This window comes from Protobothrops mucrosquamatus, unplaced genomic scaffold (assembly GCF_001527695.2).
Source record: "Protobothrops mucrosquamatus isolate PMUCROS unplaced genomic scaffold, P.Mucros_1.0 scaffold378, whole genome shotgun sequence".
Classification (NCBI taxonomy): Eukaryota; Metazoa; Chordata; class Lepidosauria; order Squamata; family Viperidae; genus Protobothrops; species Protobothrops mucrosquamatus.
In genome coordinates this window covers 19,282-33,206 of record NW_015386710.1, presented here as the reverse complement: position 1 = coordinate 33,206, position 13,925 = coordinate 19,282, and the positions used below count along the sequence as shown (strand labels likewise).

General features: G+C 36.9%; 1 protein-coding gene across 1 annotated transcript in view; it reads left to right on the top strand.

The window, feature by feature from the left end:
• Positions 1 to 12,532, top strand: part of CCDC172 (coiled-coil domain containing 172) — a 26,981-nt gene extending 14,449 nt beyond the window's left edge. Inside the window, exons 7-8 of the mRNA XM_029284112.1 lie at positions 10,438 to 10,525; positions 12,500 to 12,532. Of these exons, the coding sequence (XP_029139945.1) occupies positions 10,438 to 10,525; positions 12,500 to 12,532 (121 nt within the window). The remainder of the gene's footprint in view (positions 1 to 10,437; positions 10,526 to 12,499) is intronic.
• The last annotated feature ends 1,393 nt before the right edge of the window (positions 12,533 to 13,925 follow it).

Below are 13,925 nucleotides of genomic sequence, written 5' to 3'. Positions count from 1 at the left end.
CCATCTTTAACTATTCTTGAACCAAGAAAATAAATATTATTTTCATTGTTTTGTGGTCAGTAACAAAATTATTGAGATTTTTCATAGAGTTGATGAAATAAGGCTTCGTGGTTTACATAACCTTTTTCCTCTTTGTATTTAAGATTAACCCAGATTTTTCATTTTTTGAACTCTGTCATACTATATTGCCTGTACAAATTAAATAGTTATCAGAAAATACATACTTACATAATCAGTGTCTCATTTCTTATTCTATATCACTCTGTTCATTTTTTATTCTATATCACTCTGTTTTAATAATGTTAACTCTTACAATAGCTTTTTTATATATAAAGATTAGTGTCAGAAGAATAATCTATGCTATGCCCAATAGTCTAAATACATTCCATATTTTGGCATGATCCTTAAACCAAATATGTTATGGGGTTTTTTTTTCAAAGGCTGGAGAGAAAAGAGAAAAAAGGGGGGTTATTTACTATAACTTTTTTTAAAATATTCACCTTAGCAATTCAAGCAAAAACTGTGATCTTGCACAAAGATTATAGTAAGCCTTGACCAGAATCATGATATATGCTATGCCTGTCTGCATCTGAATTCATTGTTTTGTTTTATATAGCAAAATGAAATTTAAGAAGCTTTTAAATTAACTATTACTCTATAGAGCTCTTTACAAAATCTGACTAGATTAGCAAAACATTCTGATTCCCTCTACTATCCCCATCATATAAAACCGTATAAGTGGAAGATAGCATCAAAATGCATTTTTCAAGATATTTTCTAAAGCAAAACACATTAAATAGATATATTCTACAGTTATGCTAATAAAGGAAAATAATATTAAGGATATAACAGAAATCCTTAAAATGCTGAGAAAAATAAAAGGATTATATATTAGCAGCTATTTTACTCCAAAAAGTTTTAATTTAACATTAGTTTACACAAGCATCATAGGAGAGTTTCAGAAGGTTTGTAGGTCAACTAGTCCAAAAGCAGCATTACAGTAACAAAATGCACTGATAACAAAAATCCACAAAGCCTGGAAACTGGGATGTAGCTTGCTTTGAAAAATGGGCATTACCCTTCTGGATTATACGGTCATGTGCCAGCACAAAATATTGCCTTATTTCCTGCCCTGAAAAATCAATTGTTAGATTTCTGTTTACTACAAATACATTTCAAGAAACCGTTAACAACATACACAGCTTCAAGGTCTTAGTTGTGAAAGCAAAAATAATATATATCATAAAGCACATTTTTATTCTTAGGAAAATGTATTTGTTCAATATAAATAGTTTTAGAATAAAGAAAACTATTGTAATCAATTAACTATTTTCTATTTGCAGTATATGTGATGCCAATGTTTTGTTAGAAAATGAAGTTTGCTTCAGGAAATACCAGCTTAAACTAGCTGTTTTGATTTGCTAGTGTCCTTTCCTTTTTGAAATTCCATTGTATGATTTGATTTATTGACATATATAATGCTATAATAAGCAGGTGACATATTCAATACAGTTTATATTTTAAAACTACTTCCTTTTGCTTAGAGCAGTTCCATGTATCTTAAAAGCAACATACATCTACCTGTCGAATTCTGGAAAGTCAATTCACATAATTTTTCATTCACTAATTAATTACATATATAGTATATATTGGAAAATGTTTCCAAACACTTTCAAACAAATTTTGTCACTGTTATTTAAATATGTATGAAGAACAATTGGTTTCCACAATACAGTGCTGAATATCAACCCACCATTTTGAAGGAGAATATCAGGAATCACTTTGAAGTCCTGAATCTCATGATTCAGAATCAGAAGGATTATTGAATGTACTTAAATAAGTAATTAATCAAATAAGTCAATAAAGGTGAAAAACTACCAAAAATGAGGAAAGAGAAGAAAGCAAACTGGATGTCAGAACCAACTGAAAATTGCCAAGAGAAGGGAACCCAACACTATTAAAGAAAAAGTTCTCAGAAAGGAGCTTAACAAAAATCTTCAGAGAGCTATTAGAAAGAGACAAGAAGCAGTATTACAACAACATTTGCAAAGAGACTGAAAATGGAAACAGGCAGAGAAGAAGAAGGAAAAGATCTCTGAACCCAGAAAAAGGTTCTAAATCAAATTGGCATGATAATATACCTTAGAACAGGGGTCCTCAACCTTGGCAACTTTAAGACTTGTGGACTTCAACTCCCAGAATTCCTCAGCCAGCAAAGTCTTAAAGTTGCCAAGGTTGAAGACCCCTGTCTTAGAAGATATTCCTCACATACCAGAACCTTTCTTGCTAGAAGATGAATTTAAGTCAGTAAGTCATTACTTCCCCAGCTAGCTTTCTGGAAAAGACTCTAATGCTGGGAAAAAAGTGACCAATGGCAAGGTGGATGGATTTATTTACAGTGGAAATGGGTACAATGTTGGAAGGCCTGGCTAGAGATAGATCATCATGGAGGAAATCTATTCATTTGGCTGTTAGGAGTCAAAAACAACTTGATGGCACATAATTAAAAATAGAGTACATTTATACTAAAATATTACCATAACTAGAAAGAGCTATAATTTGACCTTGCAGATTATAACAGGCTTCCTCTCAGAGAACTTCGGAATAGCATCTGGGATTCTCTGTGGCGGACACTCTAGGTCCCAAGCTGGAAAAGACACCAGTGAGAAAGCTCGGTCTTGAACACTAATCACTGCTTCTCAGTATATGAGAACTCCAGAGAGGGAAGATCTGATCTGGTAAAGGATAAATATAGACCTTGGACTAAATTTTCTTATTAGAACTCCTCTTTCCTATTAGGTATTACTTCAATTACAAAGGACTCAATTAATGTTTCCACCCCAGCCCAGGCATGTCAAATTTGCGACATCACGTGACATCGAGCGACGTAACGTGACTTTTTCCCCATTGTCAGCAATGGGGTAGGCGCGATTTCAGTATGATGCATCCGGCCCACGGGCCGGCAGTTTAACATGCCTGCCCCAGCCCTTCAAATCCTGTATTTTCACATCCATGATTTACAGCTGTTTTCATATTCCTAATATGTATACGTCTAAATTACATTTTCAGACAGATGAGCTGTATGTCACTACTCCATTTTTGGTCTCTTGTTTCTTTTCTCATTTTTTAAAATAATTCCTTTCTAGAGACAGATTAGGCAGGAAGAATTGTTCTGATTGAGATGCTTTTTATTTCATTGATGAGGGTTCTGTTTACTTGATTAATCTAAAAGATTTTTTTATGTCTTATTATTGGAAAAGAAACCATATTAATGAAACCATAGAATAACAAAGAACACTGCATTCACATAAATCTGCAAGGAAATATTTCCACTAGAGCTTAACAAATCCTTCATATTAGTGGTAGGTTGCCTAAGGCCATGACTGTGTTGGTTTTAAGCAAATATTTTCAATTTAATTTAATGTTAATTTTATAAGCAAGGACATTTTCATCTCTGGAGTAATCTCTGGGATACAGAACGAATTTCTGTAATGACAACTGCTCTTTGATTTTCTAAAACTTTTTATATCAATGCACAATAGAACCATTATAGTGAGAGATGTGTCAGGGTTTCTGTTATGGACTCCAGTTTCAGTGTTTGTCATCCAAAAATAAAAAACTTACTCTAGGGTACATTGTGATGTTGGAATTTCACGTGGGAATAATTTTCTTTATTCAGATGCACATACAGGAAACTTAATTTAGAAAAGCTGTTGATCCATTTGTCATTCCCTGTAGATTTTAAAATATTGAGTAGTATTGGAAAATGATCTCTCCCTCTCCCCTTCTCTCACCCAACAGCCAGGCAAGCTCTTTTTCAAATCTAAATCATTTTAAAACCTAAATATATTTATACAATTCAACAACCTAATTTGTCTTGCAAAAGTCTCATGGAGCAGTTTCCTTTCTTTCCTTTCATTCTTTCCTGGGCTTGAGCCCCATTGTATCTTCTCTTTACTGCCTCTAATTCAAATCTAAACGGGCTGTTTATCTGTATTTAGTTTGTGATCAGCTTCACCAACTGTCACACACTGGGCTCTCCTTACTCTCTTATGAGGACAAAACAAACTCTCTCCAGCTGACCTATTGGATCATTCCCTTCACATGTGGAAATTGCTACCCCAACCCCTCTTTATGAATCCAGGTTGCAGGTTTGATAGCAGAGCACGAGCAGCATGAAGGAGGAAATCTTTAGAATTAGACTAATTTGTCTCTCATCTCCCTTTTCTCAATGATCTGTCATTTTAAAGTTTCTTCTTCTGCCTCTCTTATCCTGGAGTAATTTTCTCCCACTAGACTAGTTGCTTTTGTAGCGGGGACTGCCTGAGAGTGCTTGCAGGAGCTTGACTGAGAAGGGAAAGATTGGGACAGCTGCAGTTGGCTTTGGGTGTGGCTGGCGTGAGTGGAAGGAGGAAGGATAGAAAAGGGAAGGAAAGGAGAAGGCCGGTGTGGTTGGAGTTGAGAAGAGAAGGTCTGGAAGCTTATTTTATTTTTCCATCAAGGGTATTTTAAATAGAGGCTAGATAGAGTGAAGTTTTATTGCTTCCTCCGTGGGAGGATATCTGAAACGGAGGCAAGCGAGAGTGTGAAGTAAGGGAGTCGGCTGGGGTTTGTAGCCTCGGATTTTAATAATAAAGAGTAAGGGAGGGGGGTGATTTTGAATCCTGAAACCTGAAGAGGAATCCTAGAGAAGAAGCACCGGGAGGAGAGAGACTGGTGGTGCCAACTGTTGCTGCCAACTGTTGTTGTGGACTTTGGAGGCATCTGGACTGTGGCCATCGCTGCTGGCATAGGTGCTGGGACATTGTGGGGGGAGTTGCCCTGGGGGATGAGCCATTGCCATAACATACTGGCCGTCNCAACCACTGTGACTGGTTAAGTTCGTGCCTGAAAGTCCTGCTTCAACAAGAAGAGCCTGCCACCCATTAATGCTGCGTGAGTTCCGGTTGTAAGACATCTCATCGATCTCTAAAGAACATTGCTGCAAGGCTGGACAAGGGGGGACGTGGCCGGGAGGGCCTGGGCATTGGCGGCCTCTGAGGAGGTAGCGCTACACTTTAATAAACAGTGACTCAAACAGTGACTGCCATTCTACCAATGTTGTGACCAATTCTGACTATAGCTGATTTCCATAGACAGACAGTCAGTGGAGATCATGTTGTGATGGAGCTTAGGAGTCCTTTCTGAAAGGAACTTGAGTAAACAAGATCATTACAGGAGAAAGGTGACTTACACTTTCCCTTCTTCTAAGCCAGTTGCCTCTATTCTGGGCACATGTAGATGAATTGCTGCTTGTAAATTCCAGGCTTGTATCCAATAAGAATGCAATGATGTGATAAACAGGCAAATTTGGTGTGCATTACCGATCCCTATTGGAGCAACAATGGTGTACCCTGCTGTAAAACTGCTCACTCAGCTTGTGGGTCTTATAATAACAGGTCAGGAAAGGATAACGACTATGGTAATCTATAAAAATATTGCAGTGATTGCTCTGGAGGGGACTGGTTGCCAAGTATATTAAGTTGGTCTTTAGAGCAAACTAGTACTGATTACCTAACTGACCAGCAGTAGCTCTTCCTAGATCTATAGTTCCAACACTATACAACATGGGCATATGTTGAAACTCGTATTTACTTCAAGCAAATGAGTTGCAATCTAAATAGACATTAGGAAGGAATTAATATTCTGACTTTTGTTTTGTCCAAATCATTGGTTTCTGATAAAACTACAGATTGTAGCCTCCCTGCTAGATGAGATCATAAATCATACCTATTCAATGAAGTTAGATATAGTCACATGAGGTTAGATATGGTGATTTCCTGACTGCAGATATGTAACATGGCAAGGTATATTCTTGCAAACCTCCGGGACTGATTATTTGATCCCTGCATAAATATACTCTTTCAATTAATTAAATCAGTTTCCTCCTAGTCGTTACCCATTTTACTGCATATTTTAACTGCAGCTTGTGTATTTTGGTTTCCTGTTTTGTTACCTATGATATTCACAACTGCTTCTGTTACTTAGATATCCAGGCACACAGTTGATGCATAATATGTACATTTTTAGCTGTTTTGAATTTAGTGAGAAGATTTTATACCTCTAGGAGATTTTTCATGTATGAAAAAATATGTCCCTGAAATTTGAACATTATAGCAGAATAAACTGCAGCAATATTAAGAACTGTAATCAGATCTTAGGCAGGATTTATTTCTTCTGATTTGAAAAAAACTGGCCTGATGAGAGAATTTGTTTTCTTTAGCTTAATGTTTGTGTTCAGAGTCTTTGTTTGTTATTGGGGAATATTAGTTTAGTTTCAAGTAAAATAAAGGAATACAGAATAATTTTTCTAAAATCTGTCTTACTATTACTACAGCTGAGTCAGGAATGTCAAAACACTTCTGGGTTGAAAGGCTGGAATGGTGACATCATCGCCCAGCTGACTCCTTTCATCCCACCAAAGTGTTACCTATCTATCTACTTGCAGTTGCCTGCTTTCAAACTACTGGATAACAGGAGCACACTGTGGGTCTCAAACACGAGCAATTGGGTCTCAAACACGAGTCTGGACAGTTGTCAACTAAACATCCTAACCTTGTGAGCCACTGTGCTCCTGTATCAGGATTGCTAAAAGTGATCTATCTACCATGGTTCCCCGAAAGTAAGACCTACTCTGAAAATGCCCTAGCTTGATTTTTGGGGGTGGGCCTAACATAAGCCCTACCCCAAAAATAAGCCCTAGTTTGGGGGCGAAGCACATACCTAAACATCAAGTTAGGGTGGGGGTGTGGAGCTGCCCCATGTGCCCTGCACCCACTTACCTTGCAGCCAGGCCTCTCTTTGCTGGTCCACTTCTTCTGCAGCTACCCCAAGCCTACATTTCACAGTCAGAAGCCTTTCTGGAAGGCCACTGCAGCCGAAAACCGAATTATGGATTCAATCCATAGCTCGGTTCTGCAAGGCCTCTATAGCTGAGAACTGAGCTAAGGACTGAATCCATAGCTCGGTTCTCAGCTGCAGTTGCCTTCTGGAAAGGCCTTTGACTGCGAAATGCTGGCCGGACATCCATTCTCAGCTGCAGAATGAAGCTGCTCCATCAGCTGCAGAAGTGGATTGACTGGGTTGGGCTGTCGGTACTGGAGGTGAGTGGAAAAGACCCCCCCTACCAAAATAAGACCTGGTACCTCTTTTGGAGCCCCCCCCCAAAAAACCGGATCTTATTTTCGGGGAAACATGGTATGTTTGTGTACATGAATACTTAACGCCAACAAATGTGCATAATATTTGCATATGTGTCCTGAGACAGCATCACTGCAAAACATAATAGTAGATCCGTAGCTTTGGGGGGGGGGGGGAAATGATCATGGAGTGTTATAATAATAAATGAAAGCTAGAACATACTTATCTAGTTTCCATAACCTAACTGCTTTTTTTCTGGCACTAAACTTCATTAATAAGACTGTGAATCCAACTTCCTTGGTGTGCTAAGATTAGGGGTTTGACAGTAATCTTGGAAAGTGGATAAGTATACTCCAGCCCTCATTTATTAGTGAGTATATTACTGAGGACTCTCTGTGAGCTGCTTGATCCTTTTTCTCACAATTGCCAGTAGGGTATAGAATGGCTTATAAAAAAATCTACATTGGATAAAGGCATACTTACAGGGAAGCTAGTTTTTGAATTAATGTTTCATTAAAATAGCCATCTTTAATTCAGAACTGCATGCTACCATTATGCTCAACAGAATCCTTATGCATGGAGGTAGCATTCATGCAATAATGTACCATTCTCTAAACAGAAAGCTTGTGAATCTCATTAGTATCTAATATAGCTATAAAGTATCTAATATAGCTATAAAGTCTCAAGCCAACATCCCATTGTTCTAACTGATATACTGTACCCAGAACACAATACTTTCTTATATAAGCTCACTTAGCACTCACAAAATCACCACAATGACCCCAGAAATTGTTCCCCTATTATCATGAATGGATTTGATACAATTTTATAATTAACTTTCATTCTGCAGTCTCCTGACAAGTATGACAAGCAGTGCAGTATAACTTTATTGCTGCATATACTACGGGCCATTAAATGATCTGAAATAGCCTTTTCTTGGTCCAGCAAGTATCTACTTAAGCTACACATGCAGCATACTACATAATAGATAGTATACTGCATGTGGATTCTTGGTTTTTAGATCTTTTTAATTTCTTGTAGAAGAGATGCTACAAATATTTATTTTTCTCACTTCTGTTCAGTTTTCTGTTTTCTTTCTTCAATTGTCTTCTATTCTTCTATCACAGGGGTGTCAAACTCAATTTCATTGAGGGCCGCATTGCGGTTGCCCTTGGGTGGCCAGGTGGGTGTGGCCAGGGTGGGTGCGGCCTACTGGGTGGGTGTGGATGGAGTGGGTGTGGCCTACTGGGTGGGCATGGCCAGCTCTACATCATTTGCGTCAAGGCTGCCTGTGGGAGCCTGGGCAGGAGTGGGACAGATCTGAGGGTCTCTGGCAGAAGGGAGTGGGACCAGGGCAAGTGCCAAGGCATGGTCCATTTCTTCATTCCTCACAAAGGGTGACACCTCCCCAGCATGCACCCAGAGAGTGGGGCCAACGCAGTAGGGGCTGGTTCCTCGCTGTTTCTGGACGGCCTTGTGGAGCTAAGACTGAATGCATTTCAGCAAAGATGGCCACCACAAAATTGTACATTGGCTCCCAGCCGGCCTGGGCCAGGGCCAAGGCAGTGGGGGCTGTTCCCTCACTGTTTCCAGGATGGCTTTGCGGGCCACATGAAACCACTTCACGGGCCGCATCCGGCGCCCAGGCCTTGTGTTTGACATGTCTGTTCTATCAGGTCGAAATTCTAAGACAAGTTCAGAGGCTGCAAAAAGAAAGCCAGAATAAATGTAATATAACTCCCATATTTCAGAAGGTTTTTTTAAACTTATGGTACTACTAAAATTTGGCCTATGTATTATAAGATCATGTATTAACTTGTCACTAATGGAATTAGTATCACTCATTCAATTAACTTTTCAAGTAATCTCTACGCTAGTAAAACATTTCATGTAATATGATGTCCATGTGTTATATATTTAAATTCTTTTTGAAGATTTAGTTCAAACATATCCCTTGTGTAGCCTGTATTATTAATCTGAGAAACATTTATGATGATCAACAAGTAAACTGTGGTATATAAGGTGTTTTCTTTCTAAAATTGAATTGGCTAGTCTGCAATTAAAAAAATATTTTATGAATTTAGGTAACCTGATTCTCAAACTATTTCAGAAAAATCAGAATTTTTTTATGAATAACATTTTGAGAATAACTTACCATGTGCAACTAAAGAACATTGAGGACATTTTATGACAAATATTCAGTGTGTCACCTGAACTAAGATTCCATCAGCAATCTATTAGGAAGTATAGACTTATGCTTCATCTTTAAAAGTTTGTTTTGAAAATGTTATTGTCCTGCTCCTACACGTTTTTGTATGTTTCAAAACTCTCCAATAACATTCAATACTCTCCAATAAAATTTAAGCTTGTTGCCGTGCTCTGCTCAGGATACAACAGAACAGAATAGAATTCTTTTCAACTGGTATGAATTTATGACAGTTGCAGCATCCTAGGGTCATGTGATTGCCATTTGTAACTTTCACAGCCTGCTTCCAACAAGCAAAGTCAATGGAGAAGCCAACAGGAAGTCACTGTCACATGACACTATGCTTAATGTATCAAGCAAAGTACCATAAAAATGCTTAAGCTGCCATTACCCAGCCATTGTATAGACATATTTTTGTCTTGTGGCAAAATGAAAACAGAAAATAGGAAGCTTATATTCTGGCAAAATATTCTGAAGCCAATGCCTGTAGAACATTTTTTTCTCATTGTTATTGTATGATTATATGGTAGATTTATTTACTTATTTAAATGTTGAGACTACTTGACTCCCCAATGACTTTGGATAGTTTATAAATGAAATAACAGATATAAAAAAGAATATGGCTGACCACAAGAACAAACATTTAATCTTTGGTTAAACTAAACTAACTAAAAGGGGATAAACAACCATCTTCTCCCAAGGCTTGAGAGATTCAGCCAGAATAAATTATACAAAGATCTGTAATACGAGTTTAAGACATAAACATCATTACCCCTGCTCCCCAAATTATTTTAATTTCTACATGCTGCTAATCTTTCTCTGAAACTGCCTTGTGATTTCTAGGGTGTTGAATATAGTTGTTACCTCATAACACATTTTGGTTGCAATTTATAATTGTATATTAATGCATGACCCACCAATTATTGGGCAGCTTTGTAAATTCCTGCTAAGATAATCAAGGTTAAATGAGGATTAGGTTTGCAGTTAAGAGGAAGCTGACAAGTTCACCATATCAGGTGACATGATATTTTTCTTTCTTAATATTGGCACAGGCTTAAAAAGCAGTTGGAGAATTATAAAGCCGATGAAACGGAAAATGCCTGTGAGGCTCTTCAAATGGAAATTGAATTTCTGCAGATGGTACACTCTTTTAACTTAACATGTATCATTATGGTGTGAGGTGGGGAAATAGATTCTATTATCTTGCACATAAAATACTTCTTTATAAATAGTGTACTATCAGGCAGGTAGATCTACAGGCCTTACAGACAGTTATCTGTATTTCCCATTATACACATGTCACTCCTTTTACTAGAATCAGTATGTTGCTCAAAAGTAGTTTCTGGAAAGATAGGAAATCCATTTTCTTGCTTGTAGGTTATCCTTAGATATCAGATTGGTCTTTGTTTTCCATCTTGGGTAATTCTGTCTATTTACTTTCAGTGCTCTCATGCAATTCATTGTTCGGGATAGACATTCAACTCAGTCTGGAATATCTGAGCCCTTTAGTCCTTGTTAGTGTAACAGCTTCAAAATAAACATTTGTAAGACCATGAAAGAGTAATCTAAACAATGGACAGACCACAATAAAAATGGGAACATGAGGCAATTATATTCATAGCAATGCAATCTGATGTCATGATTAAGAGACCACAGCAACTAAAATAACTGAAAACTCAGTTATAAAATAGCATAGGATTTTGCTTTTAAAGCAATGATGGCCAAATTACAGGATGGAGAAGTTGATTGGGCAATTTGTTGTTCTTCCACTTTTACTATTCCTTTCCCTTCTCTATCTTAATCAATCAAGACTTTTAACCCTGTTCTCATTCAGACTATCTAGCCCATAGCAGCTTTAGTCTCTTTTTCACAGGCTTCTACACATACATTGACTGACAACTGGTTTCTTAAGAGACCATTTAAAGTTACGATGAACCCGCTCCGCCAAGGTACTTATGACCTTGTTCCAAAGTTCTAATGGCCAGCCCCCTCCTCATGGTTACGGGACCACATTTAGGGCACTTCACCACCAGCCTACCTTTTCAGCTGTTTGCGGCATCCATGGTGACATGATCGTAATTTACAACCTTTTTGTCAAAAAATATTAATTTGCAGTTTTCAGTAAAAACGCCCCATAGCAAACAATGGGTTTGCTTAATGACCATGGTGTTTGCGTAACAAATGTCACAAACAAGGTTGTAATGTCAGGTGAGTCATGTGGGTGACCTGCTTTACAACCGTCACGCCTAATGGCCATAACAGGCAGGGTCTGTTATGGTTGTAAGTTGAGGTTCATCTGTACAATTGCTATAGAGAGCAGCAGCCTCATCTCTTGTATACATTTCCAGTGGCAACAGGAACTCTAGCTATAAGCAACTGTAATACACAAAGGAGAAACCCTTTATATACTGGTTGAAGATGCAGAGACAGATGGATGATACAGAAGTGATTTAAGAAACGAGATAAAGCTATTGGAGTGCATTGCTTGTTGTATAAGTTTATTATATAACAGCTATTTATTTCATCACTAGAATATCTAGTTAATTAGTACATTTCTAATTGGTAGAAATCCCTTTCTTCCAAAACAAAATAATAGAACTCCCAACCTCCCTCTTCCCCTTCAAGCTGAAAACAGTTCCAGCTATTGGTTATTCATACATACTTCTTTCATCTGCAAAATAAAAGAGATACCTGCAATCTACCTCGTAGTTGTTCCAAATGATAGAGAGAACAAACTCCTCCATCATATTCAAACTGACAAAAGATAACTTGGCTTCCTTTAATGTGCTGCTCATGAAATCAAAACCTTCCATCAAATGCTAGATGCAAGAAAGCAGTTATAAGAAAATGATTTGCAGATCCCAGACTATTTCCTTTGTCTCTTCCATAAATAATCTATCAGTAGTGATGGGGAGAAGGGCAAAGTCCCCCAACCCCTTTCTGCTTACAATTCAACCTGTCAGCACTCTGCAGAATTTATTAGGGATTCAGGTTTATGTTAGTAAATGTCAAGTAAAAATTAGTTTGTTGTTCAGTTTAAAGAAAGGAGCAAGGAACTTTAGACAACTAATAATTCCCACTCCGTTTTCTTTTTTCTTTTTTTTTCCCTTGCAGGAATTGTTACAAAAAAAGTCTTCAGCCAAATAAATAACATATTTTGAACTGACTCAAATGTCAGAGGAGCAGAATATTGTAGTATTTGGAAAAATGCTACTTTTATCATCCTTATTGGTTAAATTTATCATCCTCTGCTTTTCCTGCTAGCAGAGCAAGGAGTCTGCTTTTTCACTACACATATTGTATCTTTGCTTCTGGATATTTATTACCACAAATGTCTAACAACTGTAAACAAATCATTTTCTTTTCGCACAGTGGGATTTTTCCTTGGCGATGTTCCCATTCCCATATTCAACAGTAAAAACCTGTCTACATTCTGTTTTTATCAGTTGTGGCAGAGGCATTAACAGTTTCACACAGAACATAGACATTATCGTTGTCATGTAGTACAGTTTTTAAAAAAGTTGGAAAATATAAATGAAGCTGACGCTTCTGGGACAGTATAACTTGCTATTTTTTAATAAGTTTCTCCTGACATTTAAATGTTTTCTTTCTTTAAGGTTAAATAACTTGTGAAACTTTGAATTTCACAACATCTCCAATGTAATTTTATTCCAGTTTTCACATATCTGTACTTACGTTGCCATGCTACTTTATCATTTTTATTACGAAATCAATTGTTACATAAATAGCCAATATTTATACTAATATATATTTCATGGGGGAGGGGTTAACCAATGCTCACAATTGGTACTTCAATTCATTTCACCAGCTTGAAATTTCCATCTTTCTAAACTGTTTAGTATTGAAGTTCTCACATGTTAATTGTATATTTCTAATGTAATATAGAATTGATCAATTTGGCAACATATAAATAATTGTGATAATAAATAAATATGGCCAAGTTGTGTTATATTGTGTACAGATTATGCATTGCTATGAGCAATAACTATTAATGGTTACGCATGTTTTACTATGGTAACCTTTTTCGTTTGGTCTATAACCATTACCTAGTTGATGAGCAATTACAATTTTTAAAATATTCCTGAAGACAATTTGTTTTGGTAATTAAAGATAATATAATACATGAATAGGTCAAAATTATATAAAATTTTATATAAATTATATAAAAGTTGAATTATATAAAAGTTGAAAGTTGGCCCCTAACAGTTTAGATTACAGTTTGCATTGAACCAATTCAGTTTTGTTCTGTACCTCTGTTTAATGTTAGGCTAAATTTATAGTCTGAAAGATAAAAGGTTAATTAATCATGCAAGGTTCATAAAACCAACCCTAATAATTCCATGGAAGTTCACACCTGTTCCATGTAGTCTAGGAATACCACAGGCTGTTCACAAAAGAAATATTCCTTCTCAAAAATATTTGGTCTTCCAAACATCTTAATAGTCTTTGTAAATACTTGTTTTAAATAATATTTTTGCAGCTTGTTTTCAATCCAAAAGATGGATATTTCACCATACAT